The sequence below is a fragment of the Eptesicus fuscus genome, chromosome 6 (assembly GCF_027574615.1).
Source record: "Eptesicus fuscus isolate TK198812 chromosome 6, DD_ASM_mEF_20220401, whole genome shotgun sequence".
NCBI classification, from domain to species: domain Eukaryota; kingdom Metazoa; phylum Chordata; class Mammalia; order Chiroptera; family Vespertilionidae; genus Eptesicus; species Eptesicus fuscus.
Window position 1 is genome coordinate 45,422,409 of NC_072478.1, and position 21,859 is coordinate 45,444,267.

General features: G+C 38.2%; 1 protein-coding gene and 1 pseudogene across 1 annotated transcript; one reads left to right on the top strand and one right to left on the bottom strand.

The window, feature by feature from the left end:
* Window positions 1–5,778: 5,778 nt before the first annotated feature.
* Window positions 5,779–6,027, bottom strand: LOC129149321 (cytochrome b-c1 complex subunit 9-like). The gene has a single exon (XM_054716956.1). It carries the CDS (start codon window positions 5,962–5,964, stop codon window positions 5,779–5,781), a length of 186 nt encoding a protein of 61 aa, XP_054572931.1. The 5' UTR covers window positions 5,965–6,027.
* Window positions 6,028–6,911: 884 nt separating this feature from the next.
* Window positions 6,912–16,175, top strand: LOC103290795 (nascent polypeptide-associated complex subunit alpha-like; annotated as a pseudogene).
* The last annotated feature ends 5,684 nt before the right edge of the window (window positions 16,176–21,859 follow it).

The window sequence follows — 21,859 nt, forward strand, 5'->3', positions numbered from 1 at the left end:
CAAGGGATTCCGGATTGCGAGAGAGTGCAGTCCAGACTAAGGGACCCCAACCAGTGCACACATCTGTGCACCAGGCCTCTAATATATATATAACATTATGGTAGGCTCACATGTTAACTTTTAAGTAAGACAAAATCTCAGACCCTTCACTGTTTTTTATTTAATACCTACCCATAGGATGCTTTCTGGATCCTTCCAGATGTGATCTTTATGCCCTCCAGGGTTTTCTGTTTTTATTCTCTAATCTGTTTTTTTGTTGTTGTTGTATTGTTATGATTAGTATATTCACAATGAAGAAATTTCCCAAGAGCAAGCTATAGGAAGGCAGTATTATAGTGATGGTAAGAAATGCTTTATTTTCTAACCCTTAGGACACACTCGATAAATGTTTTATTAGTATAAAATGAACTATACTTCAAAATGTTTATTAAAAGTCTGAAATTTTCTCTTACTTTGTTTTTGCCTCATTATCACTTTTCTTTGTGTTTTAAGCATTCCAAAGTCATATTTATATCCAATACTTTTTGCCCAATACATTAAAAATTGCAAGAGCAAGAAGTTTTGTATTTAGTAACATTTGCTTCAGAAGAATCATGTCTGCTGCATCTGTTCTTGTTTTAAATCAGAGTTAATGGTTTTTCATCCCAATCAATATTTTTTGATGTAGCTATAATGTGGAGTTATTTTTTCATTTTTTATTATCTAAACAGGTTATATATTTTTCTAATTTTTGTATTTTATGCATCGTTTACACAGTTTTTTAAAGTAGGATGTGAATAAAAATCCTCTTACAAACAAATATGTAGCTATGAAAGGGATTGAAAGAGGTGCCTGGAAGGATTAATACAATATTTATTGACTTTAAGTGTTTTAGTAGTAACATTTGACCAGTACAGTTTGCTTTATTTAAAAGGTTATATCATCAAGCACATCATTATACCCCTTGTTAAGATGCATAATTGGCTGGAAAGCCTCTGAAAAAAATAAATATCTATACTTAAAAGTATTGTAATTCCCTCTCAAGATACTTTTTCTTCTGTTTCATTTTTAAATTATTAAATGTATTTTTGACCTCCTCTTTAAATAGGCTGCTTCATAAAAAATTTAAACCACTATACATATATTGAAAAGAAATCTCTAATAAATCTTTGAACTTTTTTCATCCATGAAATTCCATCCAAAATGTGGTAGCTTTGTTGTGCAAAAATGAAAATCAATATTTTGTAAACATATTTTCAATAATGATTTACTTTTCCGTAAGTAATATTTCAGTTTGCTTTTTCATATCAGTTTGACACAAAATAATCAATAATCAAAAGGCACAGGCATTTGTGTTGTGTATTTGACGATAAAGTATGTGTTTGTGAGTCATGGTACGTTCGAGTGTGTATGTGAATGTGATATATACAGATATGTGTGTGTCACCTCTTTAACTAGCAAGGACTAGATTTTATCTGGTGTTTATTATTGTTGTCATTTGATTTAGATATGATAAATGTATTTTACTTTAAGAACAAGTCACCAAAAAAATCTTCATGAAATTTTAAAAATACTTCTGTTTTTCTAGTTCAAGAAAAATGTCACATTTACTAATGAAATTTTAATGATAATGTTAACTCTTCAGTTGGTTGGTTATGCCCCATGACCTAATAAAACTGTGTCTCTTTTCTCAGTTTCTTAGACTGCTGCTGTGTTGAGGGAGGGCCCCTGTATCTTCTACACAGGTACTCGCTTCACTGATCAATTTCACCCAAACTTAGATGTTCACTACCAGAAAAAGAAACAAGGTACTCTCAAAGATCCAATTAAAACTTATCATTAAGTATGTTTTTTTTTTTAATCTACGAAGACTAAATTTATATTGGTAGAGTAGCCAACAGAATATGAAGCATATAAGTGAAATCCATTCTCCAATAAAAAAATATACTCTGAAGTTCTGGAGGACAGCATCTAAAGCTTTCAAGACTTGACTGTCCAAGAAAAAAGAAGCCAACAAATGCATATTTACCAATGGATAATGGCTAGAGCCTAAAAACGCTTGTTTTGAAGCTATTTGTTAAGGTCTTCACTGGAAATTGTTTATATCTGGTTCAGTATCACCATTTCTCAATGGTTTCACAGGAAAGACATTAAAACAGGAAAGGCAGGAATAGCAGAGCAGTCTGTGCTAACGTGGGGCATGAATGGAGGAGATAGTTGGAACATCCCTTTTCCACATTCTGTTCCTTTTTATGTCAGAAATATTCTTTTGGAGGATTATGCCACTGAATTTACCTCAAATCTAAATGATGACTATTGTCAAGGATGTTTTCAATCCATAAACATTAATTATTATTCTCATCCAAAAGGATTTTTTTCTCTAGACCTTCTTTGTTAAAGTCTTACAAGTTCACTCTGTGGCTCAATTGTATTATTTAATAGAATTTTCCCTACATTCTTATTAGTTAACTAACATTAAAACTAAAAATAATACATTGCTCCCCCCAAAAAACAAACAAACAAACAAGCAAACAAAAACTGGGTGTTATCTGCATCTAGAAGGGTTCAGGAATCTGGAGAAGGTTAATCAACCTATTGATGAACTTCTTGCATTTATGACCTGCTGAAATGAACCTCCAGCAAAAAACCTTATCATTAACATGCCAGAGGTTTTAATTTATTTTAAATAACAATCAGATATGAATTATTAAATTTGGGTAAGACCATAGTCATATGCAATTTAATGTGATTTAAATAGCTATAATTATAATTTACTAAAATGCTTTTGATATGAAAAATTATTACCTTATCTATCTGTTGTCCTTTATACTGCTCTTCTTTATTTTAGTTTGATGATAATATACAGATTTAAATCTCTTTTGAATTAATTTATTCCCCTGGACTGCCATGGGTTTGGATTATGTTGCCCTGTCCCATTAGGGTAGCACTGTACACAGCATGCATTCCATTTGCTCAGCAGTCATCATCCAACTCCACTCCCAAACCCCAACCTAACCCAAGATGCTCTCTCTGCTTAACTTTCCTGTCTCTTACTAATATTCAAGCATTTCCTAGCTTTGGAACTATTATCCTTACACCATTTCTTAATCAAAACATGTGTTTTACAAGGACAATCTTTATTCTTTTGAGTGGACCTCTTTATTCAGTCACATTGTAACACCTGGAGAGGCTGCTAGCATTGTCCTAGTCTTATGATCCATGAATACGGTGTGAGGGAAGACTCTATTGTTTCTTACTTACTTCCAATACTTCCATTCTGAAACAGAATGTGTGAATTTCCCCGCACATTAAGCAATTCTCTGATGCCAACTGGGTGTCATACAATTTGACTCAATTCTGACACCTTCTATCTAGAGTTAGCATCAGATCCCATGGGTTAAAAGCTCTAGCCCACAATTCTGACCTCAATTCAGATGTCAATCACAGGTTCAGGTTTCACCTGTGCTTCCGACTCACCAGCTATAAATTCAAGGTCCCCATGACTTCCTACTCTGGTTCATGAATTTGCTAAAGCGGCTCACAGAATTCCGGGAAACAGTTTACATACTAGATAACCAGTTCATCATATAAAGATCTAATTCAGGAACAGCCAGATGGAAGAGCTGCATAGAGCAAGGTATGTGGGAAGAGATGGGGAGCTTCCCTATCTCCAGTTGTACCACCAACTTAGCACTTCCAGTGCTCACCAACCTGGAAGTTCTCCTACCCCCATCATTTCAGGTTTTTATGGAGGGTTCATTCCGTAGGCATGGTTGATTAAATCTTTCTAATTCTGCTATAAACTTCTTTATTGGCCTATAGATTATTTAGAAATGTGACATGTAGTTTACAACTATTTGAGGATATTCTAGAGACTATTCTGTTAGTGATTGCTAGTTTAAATATATTGTGGTCAGATAGCATAGTCTGCATAACTTTAGTTCTTTTAAATACATGGAGTTATTGCCCTGGCCGGTGTAGCTAAATGGTTAGAGAGTCAGCCCATGCACCAAAAGGTCTTGGGTTTGATTCCTGGTCAAAGGAATGTACCTGGGTTGCGGATTTGATCCCAGGCCCTGGTACATTCAATGTGATGTTTCTTTCTCTCCCCCTCCTTCCTTTCCACTCTTTCTAAAAATCAATGGAAAAAAAATATCCTACACTGAAGATTAACAAAAATAAAAATACATGCAGTTGTTTGTTTGTTTTTGTTTGCTTTTTTTAGTTATTTTTTTTTATGGCTTAGAATATGGTGGACCTTTTATTTTTGTTGCTGTTTTGGGTATTTTTGTTTTTATATTTGTTTGTTTTCTTTTTATCTTTATTGTTGAAAGTACTACAGATGTCCCCTTTTTCTTTCCCCATTTGACCCTGTCTAGCCCGCCCCCACTGCCCTCCCCAGGCCTTCACCAACTATTGTCTGTGTCCATGGGTTATGCACATATGCATACAAGTTCTTTGGTTAATCTGTTCCCACCCCCACCCCTTCCCTATGAGATTGGACAATCTGTTCCATGCTTATATGTCTCTGGATCTATTGTGTTCATCAGTTTATTTTGTTCATTATGGTATACTTTTAAATGTTTCATGTGCAATTGAATGGTTCACATGCTGTTGTTTAGTGGAGTTGAGCCGTCTTTAAATATCCATTAGATCAACTTTATTGATAGTTCTGTTCAAGTCTTCTAACTCATTATTATCTATTGTTAATTTCTATTAATTATTGAGAGAGAGAGAAAGATGTGGGAATGTCTGACATTTGTTCCTTAAGTATTCCCATTGCTTTTATGGAGAAAGAAACATTTTTGTGTGTCCTTACTTTGCTATTTTGCTGATATCACTTCCTTGCCTTAAATTTTAAAAGGGAAGACTCTACCCCTCCTGGTAGCCAGCAATAATGTAAATGAGGGAATGAATATGTCTACTCTGGAAGTCACATGATGAAGTCATTTTAAAAAAAAATATCTCTATTGGTAATTAAACTGCTATTATTCCCATATGCACATGTCTTTGCACCTATCTCCCTTTTTTATATTTTATTGATTTCAGAGAGGAAGGGAGAGGGAGAAAGAGATAGAAACATCAATGATGAGAGAGAATCATTGATCGGCTACCTCTTGCATGCCCCCTACTGGGAATCGAACCCGCAACCCAGGCATGTGCCCTTGACTGGAATTGAACCAGGGACCTTCCAGCCCACAGTCCAGTGCTTTATCCACTGAGCCAAATCAGATAGGGCTGCATATATCTCTTAACTGCTCCAGAACTTAAGCAAGGCACACGCTGTCATTTACCAGCCCACTCATGCCTCAGCTGTATGTATGACCAACACTATGAAATGGTGTCAGACTAAAGGCAAGGACCCGGGTCACACTTCAGTAGATTTTGCTGCAAACAAATGAGTAAGAACTCAGTGAGAACTCCTCTCCATAGTGTTATGACAAATGCTATCCATACTTTAAGTCAATTTCTTCTTCATACACAGATTATTTACTAAGAGATTTGGGTGCAAACCAATATCTAAGATTGCCTAACAATATGAAAATAGAAACCTTTATCTATATTAACAATTAAGCCGTTTCATTGATATGTTTCTTCTTTTTCCAGGACAATTTATGCTAATGAGTCTGATTAAACATACTTTAAACATAGCAGAAGGTGGAAGCCATTTCTTGCCCACGGCGAAAGGTGGTCTGTGAAGAGTGACCTGAGCATCATCACAAGCTGAGGCGCTGGCTCTAGGCAAACAGCTGGCGGGTGGACCTGGTCCTTCGGGCTCTGATGGGGGCTTCAGAGGATCTAGTTCTCATACTTGTGCTTGATGTGTTTCCACAGATTCCCTTGGTTGATGTGTTTGTAGATCACGTTCCTGCCTTGATCAAAAGCAAACTGGAAGAACAGGGCCTCCATGGCGATGGTGAGCATAAGGTGGAGGCTCTGGAATAGAAAGGAGTACAGCCTCCCAGTTAACATGGGAGCCTCCATGTTTCTCCATTCAATAGGTTTTTTTGTTTTGTTTTGTTAATGTATTTGTATTAATTTCAGAGAGGAAAGGAGAGAGAAAAAGAGAGAGAGAGAGAGAGAGAGAGAGAGAGAGGGAGAGAGAGAGAGAGAGAACCATCAATGATGAGAGATAATCATTGATTGGCTGCCTCCTGCATGCCCACACTGGGATGGAACCCACAACTGGAATTGAACCAAGACCTCCTGGTTCATAGATTGATGCTCAACCGCTGAGCATCACTGGCCAGGCCATTCAGTAGGTTTCTTATCTCTAATTATGTCATGCATTATATCTTCCAAAAAGAGATGTGTGTTTCAGAGACAGAATGGAATTTAAAAATTTTTAGTGTCTTAACATACCAATTCATAGAAAATGAATAAACATTCAATTAATATATATTAATTAGGAATATATAAAATATGATCTAACAAACATGGTAAACTAGAAATATTACTAAATGCGGTTATAAATGGTTTTCTCACTTAAAAATAATTACCTTGGGACAGTTTCTCAAATATTTTTCTCATCTATGAAATGAAATATAACACTTTATGAAGTTCTTGTGCTAATTAAATGCAGTAATTGATATAAAGTGTAAGGCTTAATGAATATCAGTTCTGTCCCTGCTTATTCTAGGGACACTAAATAAATGCTTTAAAATAAAGATGGCCAAATGTGTTTAATAAAACCATTTGACCCATCTTATAAATGTTGACTTACAGCCTGCATGTTCATCCCAAATATATGTGATAGTTGACCAGGCTGTCCTGTTTTTTTGTTTGTTTGTTTGTTTTTCAACATGATTGAGTGTAACCGGCAATGATAAATGTTAAGAAATATTATTTTTCTAATAAGAACCTTGGAGACACATGGAAACAATGTTGAGATTCACTACAAGATTTTTATCCATGCTGTTTTTCTTATCATAATGTCAGCTCCCACATCGAAACTTCTGTACACAGGAACAATCGGAGGCACAGATCAGTACCTTGCTGCTTGGATAGGAATGTTATGTAAGCGTTCTCCCTTGAATTTAACAGAATCTTCAGAAATGAGTAATGTCTTAGAAGTGTCTGCTCAACAGATTTCATATATTGATTTGTCTGCTGGCTTGGCTTACTCCTCACACAAGAGGAAGATGGCTGATTACCACACTATAGGCATTGTCAGTTCAAAGTTACTTTGTAAGTTTGCTTGGACTTTTAATATTGACCTATTCATTCTCTAGAGTATTCGTGTGTTTTTTTTCTAAAGGTTTTCCTCTCTCTTGTTTACTTCCCATACTTTTCACATATTTTAGAGAAACCTATGAATAAAAATAATTTTAATAGCTAACATTTATTGAGCATAGATTACATGCCATTATGTGATTATTTAATATTTACAACATCACTTTGAGGTGGATACTACTACAGCCCAACATTCATAAATGAGAAAACTGAATCACAAAGAGGTTAAATATCTACCCGCCCATTTTCCTGGTTATTGAACTATTGTCTCATTGTATCAGGTTTAATCGCTCCTTTATGATGCTGAGTTTAAAAATCTACAAACTGTATTTCTCATTACAGCTGCCTTCTTGTGACATTCTGACAGTAGGGGGCAGCACAAGTAGGAAATTGCAAGGTAAACACAAAGAAGTGCTTTTCTTTTCGCAATAGCACTTCCCACAGTAGCAGCAGCTGGTTCTAGCCTCTGATTCCCTTTTCTCCACCAGCGGCAACATCATGGAAACCCCTCCGGCAGCAGCAGGCTTCCACCCTCCTTAGAGGTCTGAGCTCGGTGCGGCAGGACCCCTCTGACTGTCTCCATTGTGATAACCCCAACCTTTTCCCTTTATTCCTCCAGATGGAAGGTGGTAGATTCTTCTTGCAGTTATTTTTCTGGCTTATCTCAGTGTTTTTTTGTTTATTTATTTTCTTTTTAAACAATTTTTACTCGTTCAGCTTACTCAGCACCTGTGCAATGAACTCCCTGTTCAATTCCCTCATTTTAAACACCTAGTTTGGTTTCTGTTTTTCCTGCCAAGTCCCTTATTAATAAGTTCTCCTGGCTCATTTCTTTGCAATGCTGGATCTCTTAATTTAAGTCCCTTGTGGGGTAGAAAGGAAATTGTACATTTTGTAATAGTTTTGAATAATTATGGGTATAAGTAAACACATGCATCTGCTTCTCACATCCTGGATGAGTAATACTCAGTGAAGCTACCCTTTGCTCAGGTCTACCCTGAGAGCTGACAGTGCTGAAACCACGCCAGCTAGAACTGAGCAAGTAGCATCCTCTTGGGCTCATATCTTGTGTTTTCTGGTCTCCCAGATTCTGAACCAACACTATTGGAAGGTTCGGGTCGCGCACCCATGACATGAGGCCATCATGTATCAAAAGAGATTTTTATTTTAGGCCCCTGTGTGCAAGTGGGCTGATTCCAACAAAGGAATCAGCGGAGATTGAAGCGGGAGGCAGGGTTTTATTCACTTCTGGCTGCAAACAGTTCTGCTGACATACAGAGCTTGACTGATGTGTCCTGTCCTTGGCTCTTCCTGGCACCAGATGTCCAGTGGCTCTCTGGGCTATGCCATGCTCAAGGTTGCAAGCTTCCTGCAAGATATCTGCTGAGCACGATAAGTTTTCTCTGTCCCATTTTATTCTCTTTAACCCTTTCAACTATGTGTGCCCAGAACATGCCAATATTTTTCAACTTTCTATCAATAAAAATACGTTTCTGTGTGTGTGTGTGTGTGTGTGTGTGTGTGTGTGTGTGTGTGTGTGTGTGTTGGGGAAGGAATGGTGGTCCCAAATGCCTAGTAACCTTTTAATATTAATCACTTCCACTGAACTACCTGACTTAACCGCACTGCACATAATTGGCTTCTCCGTTTACTAGTTCTGGGATTTTCAGTAAATTACTTAAACGGCATGCACTTTTCTCTAATACGTGCATTTTAAAAGTATCCAACTCAAGGATTATGAGTTCAGTGAGTAAATACGTATGAAATGATTAGATTGTCATCTTCACATGGCAATTGTTAAATGAAAGTCAGCTAGTTTTATTGCTGTTATTCCTACTGTATCCTAGACTGACATAGCCTGGAGAGATATGCGCTGGAAAAAAATAACTTCCTCTAAAACATATAAGTAGAAATTTCCACAAACTAGAAATTGTTTGCTCAAAAGTGCGGAAAGTATAAACTTATCAGACAATTTCTCCCTGATCCTTGGTCTGTTATTTGGGTGGAAATAGCCTGTGCTTTACTACTCCACGCCTCAGAAGAAGAGAGCCGCTCTGGTGAAAGGAACTGAGGAAACACTTGCTTCCCCTCCCCCGCTCCCTCATTTCTCCCTTACCACATGTTCCTGGAAGAAATGTGAAGGCAGAGGCCAATGGCATGGCCATTTGTTATACTCCTGGTAGGAAACAACTGCAGATCAAGTAAGGTTGCTAGATGGTTTCTTTCATTTAGAACCAAAATTCTCAATCTTAGAAAGAGTATTTTTTCGAGTTCTTCAGTAGGAAATGGAGCAGTGCCCACTTGCTCTGGCCCTCGAGTTTTATATGTGTAAACTGCTTTTTGCTTTTTAAAAGTATTTTATATACTCCAAATTTATCTTGGTTATCCTTCTCGCTTATTGCAGATAAAGTTAAATTCCAGAAGCTAAATGCCTTAGTGTAGTGGCTAAACCAAGGCTGAACTAGGTCTCCAAATGCTTGGCCACTACTGTCTGGGTTAGAGGGAAAGTTTTCCCTAGCTACCTGAAAGGAACGTGTTCCTATGAAATCATTCATAAGCCGAAATGGCATAAAACGAAGAAGTGATTTTCACTTTTTTCTTTAACAGTGCAAATCCTCTTTGGATTTCTTTCTGTTAGCAAAAGCAGGTGCTAATATAGGTTTTCTGTAAAAGTGAAGTTGTGTAAAGTGAACTTTCGGAAAGCAGGAGGTCCCTGTATATGTTTGACCTTTCTTGGAGCAAGAGTCCATAGCTTTTAGATTCACGTGTAGACATGGTTTTAAAAAGAGGCAATAACCAGAATTCTTCAGTATTTCCAGAAGCTGAGTTTGGGACAGTGAAAAGCGTGGGGTCCATTACCAGTAGATGTGGTGGACACATTTCCGGACTGTTGCACTAACTCCATTTACCTGTAGGTGGGAAGGACCCAAGTAATTCCGGCTAAAGATGGCTTTTTATTCCTCATCTCCTGTGCTGATCCTGCCTCGCTGAGACTTCTCCAAGGATCAAAGGACTAAATATTTAGTTCAGAATGAATGTTCTTATACACATTCAGTGCGGTAGAGAGACAGAGATTTGACAAAATGCTCCATAAAAGCTCAGCTTTGACAACGGGGTTCTAATCATAGGACACTACTTTTAAAAAAGACAAAACATTAAATCGTATTTTCTACTAAGAAATAGCAAATAGTTATCCGAAGGAGCTACATTTTTCCTGAAGTAAAACGTGCTACAGAGAAATAAACAAGATACAGCCCCAGGGCCTTTCATATGTAGCCTCGGAGCGTCTCGGACTCTATTTCTCTTTTGGGAGAGAACTCCTGGAACTGGCAGCGGAGACACCACGGGGCAGGAGAGAGATAAGGAGGAAATATGCCACACTGAGACCTCCGAGTCCCTGTTTACCCTACAACAAGTGTAAGAGTAAGGAGGGTGGGATGTACTTGCATGAATAGTCTCCCCATGTGATACATCCGTAACTGTAATACCTGCACTTTTTAGCTAGTGCGACGTGGAACTATCTCTGGAGTGAACATACCTTTCTTTTTTTATACTGAAAATCAGTGTGGTGCTAGAAACCTCTCTCTTTTCCTCTTTCTCCTTCATTTCCTCGGTTTCGCTTACTCCCTCGCCCCACCCTCTCTATATGCCAAAAGTTTTCTCTGTAATGTAAAGCCTTTTTGTTTCATGAAAGTTAATAGTATTTTAACTGACAAAACAGCATGCTCTCTCAAGACATAAGAAATGTACAGGCTTACTTAACCTTTCAGAACAGCAACCAACACCCTCAAAGGAAAACAAACAAAAACCCCAGTGGGAGGAGGAAGTTGCATGGACACTGCATTTCTTATGTTCTCACTTGTTACTGATCCCTAAATTTGCCTCAATGCATCCCGTCGAGTCCTAATTTCTAGCAACTTTACCATGAAAACTTCTGCTCCAGTAAAAGCGTGTATACATTAAAACCAAGGAGACTCCAAGCGTTGGGCTTATAAAAAAAAAAAAACAGAGAAAAAATTGTCCTGCTTCATTCTGTTGCACTTTCTGGTATTTTTTAAACAAAACTCAATTTATCAATGTTAGAGAGGATAGAACATAAAAGTAAAGGATGTTGCCATATAAGTTGGAAATATATCCCCGACAACAGCTTCTGGGGCCGATCTGCATAGCAGGCTCTCATTTTCTTATTCAGTGTGAAAGCTAATAAATCTATTTGTGAAAACTCCTAAAAGGCAATCATTTTCAGAAAAAAAACGAATTCTGGCAAAAGCGATTGTTTGAGCAAATCCAAATGACAAGTGCTTTAATCTGACAACATTTGCAGTTCCAGGGGCACCATACATTTTGGAACCATAAAAGCAGCAACACATTCTGTGTGGCAAAACATACTGCGCTTGAATCTGCCCTGCTGAAACGCGCTGCCCGTGGTTATGCACGATGTATTAAGAACACGAAGGATGATAAATTATCAACCTACACGGTCTAGTCATTTTGCAAGAAAGTGCTTATTTTCTTCTCCATCCATCTGTTTTTGTTATACATACTCTCCAAATTCAGTTAGGAACTCTACCCCCTGATAGCATTCTCATGCTGCTTCTACATTTTTTAGAGAGTAAGCATCAGATTTTCCAATAAAAATAACTTTTTATGTTATTGACAGCATCAAATAAAATATAAGTATTTTTTTCAATTATTGAATTAAAAAATACATTTTTTTTCTTATGTGTAGAAAGTAATGATTCAAGATGCCCAGAAGGTGAAATTCAGAAACTCAGTGCCCATGTAATTTACTTCTTCAGTTGCTATTTTCTGTTTGGCACTGGAAGCAGGACACCGAACATTGTGAGAAATGAAAAGTTGATGGTCTTTGCCCTGAAGTTTACAATCTGAGAATAAAAGCTGTAGCAAAGTGAAGTAAACGTTGTTAGAGGTAAGGCAATAAGAGGGGAAAACAATATACTGTGAACTTGGAAGTAGAGACAAAAAAAAAAACAAAAAAAACCACACTGTGTTTATTTAAGAACTGCCAATCTCTCAAACTGCCTCCTGCCAGATGAGCCCTCTGATGGTGGGCTTAGATGTCCTTCTCCTGGATTTATAGAGACAGCGTTTTATTTGGACTCTCTGAATCCTGCCTCAACCCAGACGGCAGCGAATTGCCAAGAAAACACACCGAATTTTTGAAGACACTCCTTTACACACTGTAACCTGACTCCCTTCTTTTCTGTCACATCTAATCCAAACTTGTCAGCCCATCTTTTAAGTGTCTCCATTATGGTCCGCCCTTCCTGGTCCGTAATCAGCCCCAATCCCCTGTGACCCACTTTCTTGCCCTGAAGCGCTCAGCTTTCTTTGCTCTGCCTTTTCATACCCCAAAATCATTGAAGTCCAGCTTCACACTCACCTCTCCCACCATCCACACACCACACTCTTCCAGATGTCAGTCACTAAGTTATGCAAAGGTTTGTATATTGATTGTCAGCACCTGTTTCTATTGCACCCTCAATTTGAAAATGAGCTGCCTGAGGAAATCTATGAGGTATCACATACCCACGTCTCTTAAAATGCCCTGTTTTTACTATAAACTCAAAACCAATTCGATGTGATTAAATGACCATTGAACACACTGTTTCTTAGACAAATTCTTCCATTAATAAGTATATTACTATCTTTATTATAGTAAGTATAGTAAATATAAGTGATGGATTAATAAAAGTAAGTGTAATTTTATCTACTTTAAACCTGTATCCTTAAAAAATGTCTCTGGAATGTAACATTTGTGTTTAAGATATATTTCTGCTGTAACATTTTTCCTAATTTTCCTCCAATCAGTTCCTCTAATTTATGTGAAGATTGTGACGGGGTTTTTCTCTTATAATTTTTAGTTGAAAATAATACAAGTCAAAATACTGTGTATTCTCTTGAATACAAGCACATATACATACATAAATATTGAATTTGGCTAAAATATTTTAATGATAACAGGCTTTATAACTAGAGGCCCAGTGCACGAAATTCGTGCACGGGGCGGGGGTGGTGGTGGTTGGTGGTGGTGGTGTCCCTCAGCCCAGCCTGCACCCTCTCCAATCTGGGATCCCTCGAGGGATGTCCGACTGCCCATTTAGGCCCGATCCTGGCCTAAACGGGCAGTCCGACATGCCTCTCACAATTCAGGACTGCTGGCTCCCAACTGCTCGCCTGCCTGCCTTCCTGATTACCCCTAATCGCTTCTGCCTGCTAGCCTGTTCACCCCCGAACCACTCCCCTGCCAGCCTGATTGATGCCTAACAGCTCCCCTGCCAGCCTGATTGTCCCTAACTGCCCTCCGCTGCAAGCCTGGTCACCCCTAACTGCCCTCCCCTGCAGGCCTGGTCCCCCCCAACTGCTCTCCCCTGCAGGCCTGGGTCCCTCCCAACTGCCCTCCCCTGTTGGCCTGATCCCTCCCAACTGCCCTCCTCTGCTGGCCATCTTGTGTCCACATGGGGGCAGCCATCTTGTGTGTTGGAGTGACAGTCAATTTGCATATTACTTTTATTAGATAGGATTTTATCAAACTCACCAAAATTTTTTCTTCATAAGTGATTCTCATATGCAGGCAAATAACTGTATTTGTTATGAACTTAAATTATTTCAGGTGATATTTAACTTGCTTTTAACTTAAACTCAATAATATTACTTGGCAAACAATACAATATAAGCTAATGAAAATTTTCCTGAAGTACTTATACTACTTTAGCTAATATTGTTTCATAAATCAATACTATTTTACAATATCAAAGGGAATAATGACAATTTTTTTGGTATATCTAGAGCAGAAGATGCTATAAAATGGGGCTAAGATCTCTCTGCTTTTAGCTCCCATCTTTTCTCCACTTTGCAATCTACTTTTCTATTTCTGTGTTTGAAGCAATAATAAGGACTATCTCATTAATATGAAGTTCTTACATATATAATTACTCATAAGCATTTGTTAGGTTAGATTTTCATAGTAAATTTATGTTAATGAATAACATTATTTGTCTGCAGTTCATAGAAAAAAATAGAGAGAAAGAGATACATTAAATCTTTCCTAACTAAAATATATTTCTACAGTAATACCCACATTTCACTTAGAATAAAATTCAGACTCGTTAGCTATCTTGTATTCAACTTTTCCATTGCCATCTTCATAGGCACCCTGCACTACACCTAACTCAAATTTTTAGCTGTTTTAAAAATGTGACCTGGTTTTTTCACCAGTCTTATCATCTGTCTTCTCTCTGCCTGGATGCTTTCCATTTTCCTCCTAATTGCTAAATTCAAAGCTCTTTTCAAGAGTCGTTTTGTCCTCTGCAACAGATGTGGGTCACAGTCTCACTTGATTTCTTTCTGCGGCCCTCTCGGTTCTGTGTTTCCCTCACCAAGTGCAGGGTGAGCCACAGAAATCATCCCAGCTACAGAGTGGGAGGTGCCCCAGCCCCATACTGAGACGGGGCCTGGGACGGACTCTGACAGTGATGAATCCGTACCCGAGCTCCAGGACCAAGATTCCGCACAGGCAACCACACAGGCCCAGCTGGCAGCTGCAGCTGAAATTCATGAAGAACCAGTCAGTAAAGCAAAACAGAGTCGGAGTGAAAAAAAGTCACAGAAGGCTTTGTCCAAATTGGGCTTTCTATGGGTTACAGGGCTTACTAGGGGCACTACCCAGGAAACTAAGAATATCCTTTGTCATCACCAAACCAGATGTCTATAAGTGCGCAGCTTCAGATATAGTAAAACCTCGATATAAGGAACTAATTTGGGCAAGGGGGTGTCCATTAAAGCTGAAAATCTGTTACATAATAGATTTTCTGAATGCATATGTTAAAAATTTGACAAATTAGTTAACCTGTATTTACTTATGTAGACATGTTTGTGCAATTACAATTAAGTATGCATGAAAAGTTTAATTTCCAAGAAAAGTTTTCTATATTTATTACTATAATTTTAAATTTATACTGAATAGATCTAGTAAATACAAGCATTCACCAACTACCACCAGTAAACAAATGCACACAGCTGGGGCAAGGCTTAGCACATCTGGGAACATCAGCCAGCAAGCATTACAACTGTTGCAGAGCCCTAGCTGTTTTGGCTCAGTGGATACAGCATCGGCTTGGGAACTGAAGGGTCCCGGGTTCGATTCCAATCAAGGGCACATGCCCTGGGGTTGCAGGCTCAATCCTCAGTAGGGGGCATGCAGGAGGTAGCCAATCAATGATTCTCATCATTGATGTTTCTATCTCTCTCTCCCTCTCTCTTCCTCTTTGAAATCAATAAAAATATTTTTTAAAAAAACACAAAACTGTTGCAGAAAGTCACACCACGTGGCAACAGAACCAATTACCACACTTGATGCCATGAGATCACGTGCTAATCATTCTGAACTTTGTTTGCAGGTGGTGACTCTTGGATTTAAATATATAGACTATACTTTTAGATATATAATATTTATTTCTGTCAGCGAAATTACCATGGTGTTTTTACCAACATATGGCCTATTTGCTAAAATGTGTTAACAATAACAGTGAATTAATAACAAAAAATAACCTGTTAATTTAATAATAAGCAAATCTTGGTTAAAAGCATTTAAAAATTAACAGGGTATTAATTTCCACATATAACTTACGGGCCAGAAATGTTGTCCCTTAAATCCAAAGTCCGTTAAATTGAGGTCCGAAAAATTGAGGGTTTACTGTACCTGCATAGTTTTGGGGGAAGCCAAGATAGAGGATTGATCTCAGCAAGCACACTGGCAGCTGCTGAGGAAATTAAAGTTCAAGGTGAAGCTATAGTAAACATTCTAGAAAATACACAGACTCCAACTGTACAAGAGGAGAGTAAAAAGGAAGAGGTTGGCGAAACAGGTGTGGAAGCTAAGAACATAGAATTGGTCATATCACAAACAAATGTGTAGAGAACAAAGGCAGCTGGATCCCTGAAGAAAAACAGTAATGATATTATAAATGCAATAATAGGTGCTCAATAAAATGTCACCACTATTGTTGAGTATGTCATGTTGAATTTTTTAACGAAAGACTAATAACTTAAAAAGTTTCAGAAGCTTTAATTTTCAGAAATAGGGGTTTAGGAACTCTCCTTTAAAGTAATTATGATAGAGATTTGTGGGAGTATGTACCCTGGTGATTTCTCAGGACTGGCAGCCTCAAAACTCTGTTCCTAAGATGAATGCTGCAGTGATCCTGTAAAATGTAAGATAATCCTTGCCACTTCTCTTGCCAAAACCAAGCAATGATTCTTCCGTTCACTCAGAGTAAAAGCTGATACCTTACCATGACCTGGAGCTTCTTGCAAGATCGACCCTGTCATGAATTGGATTGTATCCCTCCACCACTTCCCTCTAAATTCATACATTGAATCCCTAACCCTCATTGTGATACTATTTGGAAATATGGCATTTGGGAGATAATTAGGTTTAAATGAGGTCAGGAGGGTGAGGCCCTCATGATGGGATTAGTGCCCTTATAAGAAGAGACATCAGAGAGCTTACTCTTTTCCTCTCTGCCATGTGAGGATACAGAGAGAAGAAAAACATATATAAGCCAGGAAGAGGACCATCACCAGAACTCAACACTGCTGGTATCCGAATCTTGGACTTTCAGCCTCCAAAACTATGAGAAAATAACTTTCTGTTGTTTTAGCCATCTAGTCTATGGCATTTTATTATGGGAGCTCAAACTGACTAATACAGAACTCTATTAACTTTCTGAATTATTCTTCTTTTATCTCCTTTACACCAGTCAGAGCCTCATTTTTTTTTCTTCTAAAACTACCAGGTATGACCCTGTGTTAGAATATAGCTCTACCTATACCCTCTGCCCTAAAATAATCTTTGGAAGGCATTAACTTGTCAGAAAATGTCATCTCTTTCAAGACATTGTTAAAATAACTTTCTCAGCAAAATCAATCCTGCCTGCCCTATTTTATACTATCATTACCGAGCACATCACATCTACAACTGCCTTTAGGATTCTCTAACCTTCTTACTCTGCTCTACATTTTCTTGTTGTTGTTGTTTTTTAAATAGAACATATAATCTTCTAACCATAAGGTATTATTTATTGATTATGTTTATTAGTAAATGCCATTATCTGCATACTCAACTGTAAGCTTCATAAGGAAAGGGTTTTTTTTCTTTACTTCTTTTCCCTAAACGAATCCCAAATATATATGAGGGTATACATTTTGTTTCTTAAAGATTAAACTTTAATGTGTTTTATATTATCTAAGGTATTTTTTCCTCATAATTCAGAACTAGACTATGTGCAGATTTCATAATCTACTTTCCTTCTGAAATAATTATAATAAGTACTTTATCTACTTTTAATCCTCACTACTAACATTAAAACTTTTGTATGTAATTAGCTTCTTTTTAAACTTTTTTTTTTGGTTAATGAATAAAACATAATCTCATTAGTTTATTTTTATTTGGAGCCGAAACTGATGTTTCCTAATGTGCTTTGCTTACAACAAAATAGTCCTTGTAAATAACTAGAGTTCTCATCGTAAGCCCCTTTGTAATATATCACAATTCAAGGCACTTGGGCATATATCTGTGATCAAGATAAGAAAAACCAAACGCTATGCTTGATCTTATATTATAGCTATCTTATTTTGCATATTCTATGGGTACAAACCCAGCTGTTTGAGTTTCAAAAGCTACTACTCTCTTTGACCCTCTTTCAATTTAAACGTTAATTTCATTTCACAAGACTTGTACTAAAACTTTCTCAAAGTCTCTGTTTAAACTATTTCCATGAAATTGGACTCAAGTCTCTTTCTGAAAGTGAATTAGACCCTTAGAGAGGACCATTAACACCTTCAGTGCATATATAATGCTCAAGCGGCACCCAAGTGGCTCAAAATAGCTATGTGTCTGATGCCCAATATACTTAGAGAGTTTGACTTAGGGGCCAGGAAGGAAGAGAAAACAGGTACCTGGGAGATTATCTGATGTAGCTTCTTGCTTCCAGGCAGGCATATGCTGAGGCTGTTCAGGACAGATCATTTTCTAATTAGTGTTCTTCATATCCCATGTTGATTTTTTCTTCTCTTTGAAATTACACAAAGCAGTTGTTATAGTGCTGTGCACCTGACGCTGTCTAACACTAACAGTTCCTGGATTGAATGGTTGCCCTTGGATAATACACTGAGTGGCCAGATTATTATGACCACCTGATATTTGTAGACAAATTAGCCGTACTCTGCATCGTATAGGATATGTAAGCCAAAGGCCTGTTCGAACACCTTTGCTGTCTGCGGTTACCAAGATAAAACGTCTCTAATTCACACAGGAAAACAAGGATTGGAGCATTGGAAAAAAGTCATGTGGTCCGATGAATCACGTTTCCAGTTGCATCATGCAGATGGCAGAGTGAGAATTTTGCAGAAACAGCATGACAGCATGCACCCCACATGCATGAGTACAACCCTTCAAGCTGGTGGGGGCAGTGTTATGGTTTGGGGCATGCTTTCCTGGCATGAGATGGGCCCTTTAATTCGTGTGGAACAATGTCTGAATAGCACAACATACCTAAGTATCGTTGCTGATCAAGTTCATCCTATCATGTTGATGGCATATCCCAATGGAGATGGCTTCTTCCAACAAGACGATGCGCCATGCCACGGTGCTCGTATTGTGCAGGAGTGGTTTCAAGAACACGAGGGAGACTTTACCTTGCTTAGGTGGCCCACACAATCACCAGATCTCAATCCAATTGAGCATTTGTGGGACGAAGTTAAAAGAGCCATCAGGCAGCTGGTTCCACAACCATCAAATCTCACAGAACTGGACAGTGCTATTCATCAGGCATGGTGTCAGAATCCTCGCTTCACCTTTCAACATCTGGTGGAGTCAATGCCAAGAAGAATCGCTGCAGTATTGAAGGCAAAAGGTGGCCCAACGAAGTACTAATGGCTTAATAATCTGCCCACTCAGTGTATATTTTTCTTTGCTCAGTAGCCACCTCGCAAAAATAAATGTAGTTCTTTAACTCTTTAAATTGTAATAAGATTGATATTCTCCTGGTTTAAATTTCTATATCAAAGATAAATGAAGATAGGTAACATCAAAGTAGAAAAAAGTAGAGAGTTAATCTGGTTTTGCCATTGGGGCCTTCCTATTTTGGACATTTTCCTCCCTTGCTAAATGTTCAAAGTAATACTTACATTTACTACCTCATTGGATTGTTGTATAGATTAAATAAACCAATGCATCTGGCAGTGCCACACAATCTACAGAGTTCTATTCAATTATAAGGTCGTTAATCATTTCCCCTTCTTTGTCCCTGGTGGAATGTTGTTTACATAGCTACTGTTATAGCATTCAGGAAGTTGTTTGCTGAATGTTTGTTGGAGAGTACTGCATGTCTCTCTTTTTATTTCCCGACACCAAGGTTGTCAGCTACTAGAAAGCGGAGGCCTTAATTTATTATGTCCCCTGTATACACACACACACACACACACACACACACACTGAGTGGCCAGATTATTATGAATTCAGAGAGCATAATAATCTGGCCACTCAGTGTATATCTACTTGTAGTATCAGAGTCTAGTATTTTTACTCTAAAGAATGATGAATAGCCAAAACTGGTTTGGCTCAGTGGATAGAGCGTCGGCCTGCGGACTGAAAGGTCCCAGGTTCGATTCCGATCAAGGGCACGTACCTTGGTTGCGGGCACATCCCCAGTAGGGAGTGTGCAGGAGGCAGCTGATCGATGTTTCTCTCTCATCGAGGTTTCTAACTCTCTATTCCTCTCCCTTCCTCTCTGTAAAAAATCAATAAAATATATATATTTAAAAAAAGATGAATACCAGGGCTCAAATATTAGTCAGTCATATTCTACCTGTTTAGTTCTGTGAGATTTTTATGGTTCACAAAGGAGAGGGATGTCTACTACTTTAATTTTAAAGTATTGTGAAATGTTCACCATTTCAATCCATTGTTTCAAAGCTTCAGTTAAGTCTTCTTTAAACATTGCTTGAATCAGTGGTCATTTAGGAAATTAGAGGCAAAAAAAAATCAGCAAATGAGAAATCATATTTCTACTCATACATTATATCAGAATACATGTGGTGAGAGTCGTAATCTGTCATAATAGAATGATAGATTATATTTTTTCATGCTACATTAATATTATTCAAGTAGAATTCACCTTTTGCTAGGACAATACATTAAAGGTGTACCGATCTTTCCCCAAGTAAATGCAAACTTTTATAATAGAGTGGGAAAAGCTAGCATGAACAAGATCAGTAACAGCATACCGTTCTCCTCCAGCTTGCTGAGCTTACACTTCTCTGGCGATTAGAAGCATAGACTTTGAAGCCAGGCCTCCTGCATTCATACTGTACTTCCACCACCTCTCAGCTGTGGGGCTTCAGTCAAGTTACGTAATCTCTCTGTGTTTCATTTTTCTTAACCAGTGAAGTGAGTATTCATAGTCCCTACTTCACAGAGCTGTCCTGGAAATGAAAACAGTTTAAAATACTGAAAGCATGTAATAAAGTCCCTAGAAATATAAAGACCCCGTAAGCATTTGGTATTGCTATATGTCAATCCTTTGCATATATTACTTCTTTCATTAGAAGTCATATTTTGTGAGGTTTCTTTGAGTGTCAGTACTGTTTCAAATGTCCTGCTGCTTTCGGCTTTAATAGGACCAGAAGTTTCTACTAAAGATCTAAACCTAACGGAAGGGTGTCAGCAAGGTTTCAGCACTGGTTAAAATTCCCACGCCACTTCAGCCTTCGGTTGTAATTCTCACCACCGTAGGACTGTATTCTGAATCACTGTGAGATTCAGAAACAGAGCTCATGAAAAAGGCTTCTAACTTCTTCTTCATCTTTGACTTTTACTCTGAGATCCTGGAAAGCAAAGAGCTTCTCTGTTGTCTGTTGTTTCCTTGCACGAATGCAAATCAGCCCAGGGCAAGAGCCTGGGAAGCAAACGCATCTGTCTACTCTGTGCCTGCGTGGAGAACCAGCCCAGCCCTGCATCACAGCCCGACCCGCAGCGGTTTGGAGACTCAGATTCTTCATTAGTGTGTGCTCCCTCAGTGCACCAAGCGCCTGTCACCTTCCCTCCACCTGGTTTTCAGAAAAACTCTTCTTCTGAATCTGTGTTGCCTCCTCTTTATTCCCCTTTTGATTTGTATCTAGAGGGAGGGTAAGAAGCTCTTCCCTGGTGACAACATGAACAAATTATTTACAGTGGCTCATATGTGCCATTATTTGTAAAAAATAAATAAAATAAGCATAGGGTTGGAAGTCATATTCCTGTTTAATGATTCTAATGAATAAAATATGACATTTGCACTTAGAAGATGTTCAGTGACTTAAGTTGCATTGAGGGCAGCGTGCCATGCTTGATCAAAAGGGCATTAGTAGCCCTAGCTTGTTTGGCTCAGTGGATAGAGCAATCAGCCTGTGGACTGAAGGGTCTCAGGTTCGATTCCAGTCAAGGGCACATGCCTGGGTTTCGGGCTTGATCCCTAGTGGGGGGCGTGCAGGATGCAGCTGATCAAGGATTCTTTCTCATCATTGATGTTTCTGATTCTCTCTCCCTCCCTTCCTCTCTGAAATCAATAAAGACATCTTTAAAAAA